This window comes from Phaethon lepturus, unplaced genomic scaffold, assembly GCF_000687285.1.
Source record: "Phaethon lepturus isolate BGI_N335 unplaced genomic scaffold, ASM68728v1 scaffold27071, whole genome shotgun sequence".
Taxonomy (NCBI): Eukaryota; Metazoa; Chordata; class Aves; order Phaethontiformes; family Phaethontidae; genus Phaethon; species Phaethon lepturus.
The window spans coordinates 7,069-9,674 of NW_010520199.1; the positions used below are offsets into that span (position 1 = coordinate 7,069).

The window sequence follows — 2,606 nt, forward strand, 5'->3', positions numbered from 1 at the left end:
GAGAAAGTATGCTCCCACCATCTCCCCCTCAGCTGGCTATGGGGTGGAGGCCTGGTTCGTAGGGGTGATGCTGAAGCAGCGTGGGAGGACAGGGTCCCGTCCAGCAGTGCACAGGAGCCCCAAGGCACCCGGGACTCTGACTGCGACGTGCTGTGGTTAAGGCTGTAGAAGAGGGAGCTGGAGTGCTCGCGCCTGCCAGGCTTTCCCAGAACCGACCCCAAACCCTTCCTCACCTTCAGGAGCTCCTTGTCTGCGAATGCCATGATGCCTTCGAAGATAATCACGTTGGCGCCATAGAGGGTTTTCTGCGGAGTCAAAATCGATGTGGTTAGACATCGGCAGATGCCGTTACTCCAAACGGCACCCCCCATTCCTGCCTTGGCAGTCCCCCCACCCCCACCTTGTCCCACAGCGTGCCGTACCCATTCCTTCTTCCGGCTGTGGGTGGTGAAGTCGTAGATGGGGATCTTCACACTCTTGCCTTGCTTCAGCTTTTTCAGGGTGGCGATGATGAGGTCAAAGTCGAAGGCATCGGGGTGGTCAAAGTTGAAGTCATTGCTGGCTGCCTGCTCCTGCTGCTGCTTGGTCAACACCTGCCCACAACGAAGGGGTTAGTCCACGTGGCCAACCCCACGGGCAGCCTCCCTCCCCACCACTGTGCCCAGCAACCTCTCCTCCTGCCCCAAGAGCCATCTGAAGGGGCCAGGGGAAACCATAGAACAGTTTGGGTTGGAAGGATCTTTTAAAGGTCGTCTTGTCCAACCTCCATGCCATGAACAGGGACATTTTCAACTAGACCAGGTTGCTCAGAGCCCCGTCCAACTTGGCCTGGGATGTTTCCAGGGATGGGGCATCGACCACCTCCCTGGGCAACCTGGGCCAGGGTTTCACCACCCCCACTGTGAAAAATTTCTCCCTTGTATCTAGCCCAAATCTGCTGTCTTTTAGTTTAAAACTATTACCCCTTGTCCTATCACAACAGGGCCTGCTAAGAAGTCTGTCCCCACCTTTCTTCTAAGCCCCTTTAAGTCCTGAGAGGCCACATCTGTCAATTAATCAACCTTGTGTTTCCCCATCAGTGGGTTAGGCCAAGGGCCACGGCAGCCCACGCGCCTAGCCAGGACGACGCGCGGCCTCACCTTGTAGAAGGAGTCCATGGACAACAGAACCACCCAAGGAACATCAAGAGCCTCAATGATCATGGTGGCCACCGTGGTCTTCCCAGAGGCACTGCCTCCTCCCAGGCCTGCCAGGGAAAAGGGGATGAAGCCACCATGCTTCCAACCACAAGCTAGAGCCTAGGTCCTGCTCTGTTTCACTAAGTTGCAGGAGCCTCCAAAGACGGAGATCACTAGGCACTACGAGAGAGAGATTACCCTTGAAAATGTCAAACGGTATGTACTGCAGCTGCCAGCAATGTGCACAGCAAAAGCTGGGAAACCCTTCGTCAGATGGTTGTGTAACAAGGGGAGAGCTGGCATGAGAACCAGCCTAGGCTAAATCCCTGGGAACTCGTGACAAGCCAGGCAACAAGAGTTGAGGGAACAACAAGCGAAGACTGGTCTGCCCAGTGCCTGCTAGAATCCACCACCCCCATCTGCAAGCTCTCGGCTTCTGCCCAATTCTACAGCTCACCCAGTCAACGCTGGACTAACCATGGGCGCTCTCCCCGCTCCTGTCTGGGCCGAGCAGCTCGCAGCCTGGAGCCAGCCTCAAGTTTCCAAGGAGACTGTGGGGCAGGAATCGCCCCAAGGTCTCCTGGAGAGCCAGGAGCGACGCTGCCCATGCTAGAAGCGCAGAGGTGGGACAGAACTTGGACACGCGCTGCCCCTGCCTACCTATCACGAAGGCCTCCTTGGACTGCGTCCCATGCTCGTTGTACCACGGTGGCCGGCCAGCTGTGTAGATGGTCCTCTTGCTGGTGCGCAGCAGGGGTGGCTCAGACTTGCACTGGCTAGTGGTCCGCTTTCGGGGTGGTTTGGTGGATCCCACCGCAGGGTACAGCCGGTCTAAGGATTCGGCGCTGCTGTTGCTGGGGACGGGGAGAGGAAGGAGCTCGGTTACGGGTGGTGGGGAAGGGCCTGGACTCCCAGTGCGTGGGAGCGGGGTCTCCGGGGGGATCCCGCGCTGTACAGGGGAGGGATGCCGTGAGGGAGCGGGAGAGGCAACCACAGCCCTGCTGCGGCACTACCGGCACCCACGCCTCCGCGACCCCAGGCCGTGGCCAACATTGAGAAACTCTCTCACAGGACCAGCTTCAGCCTGGAAAAGGTGCAGCGCAAGCACTGGCTTCCTACAGCCCTTCCGCGTGGGGAACGTCCGCGTTAAATAACCCCCCGTGCGCCCTCAAAAGCACCGAGGGCTGTTACTACCAAGGGCAATAACCTCTCCCGACGTGCCGAGGGACCCGTCTGGGGGATGGAAGCCAAAGACAGGGGCTACAGCTCGACCGTCCTCTTCCCCCCATGCACGGTCCCCTTCCTCTCCCCACTTTGGGCGCTCCACTCCCACCCAAACCTCTAGTTCTCCCATCCTTTAGGGCTGAAACCCCCGGGGACAAGCCCGCGAGCTGGCCAGAGCCGGGCAGCGGAGCTGCCAAGCCTTTG

The 2,606-nt window shown here is 59.1% G+C and overlaps 1 protein-coding gene across 1 annotated transcript in view; it reads right to left on the reverse strand.

The window, feature by feature from the left end:
* Positions 1-2,029, reverse strand: part of LOC104628660 (uridine-cytidine kinase-like 1) — a gene marked incomplete at its 3' end in the record, with an annotated part of 5,207 nt that extends 3,178 nt beyond the window's left edge. Inside the window, exons 1-4 of the mRNA XM_010297322.1 lie at positions 1,839-2,029; positions 1,140-1,246; positions 423-593; positions 234-305 (exon numbers count right to left, since the gene is read on the reverse strand). Coding sequence (XP_010295624.1) covers positions 234-305; positions 423-593; positions 1,140-1,202 — 306 coding nt within the window. The remainder of the gene's footprint in view (positions 1-233; positions 306-422; positions 594-1,139; positions 1,247-1,838) is intronic.
* Positions 2,030-2,606: the final 577 nt, after the last annotated feature.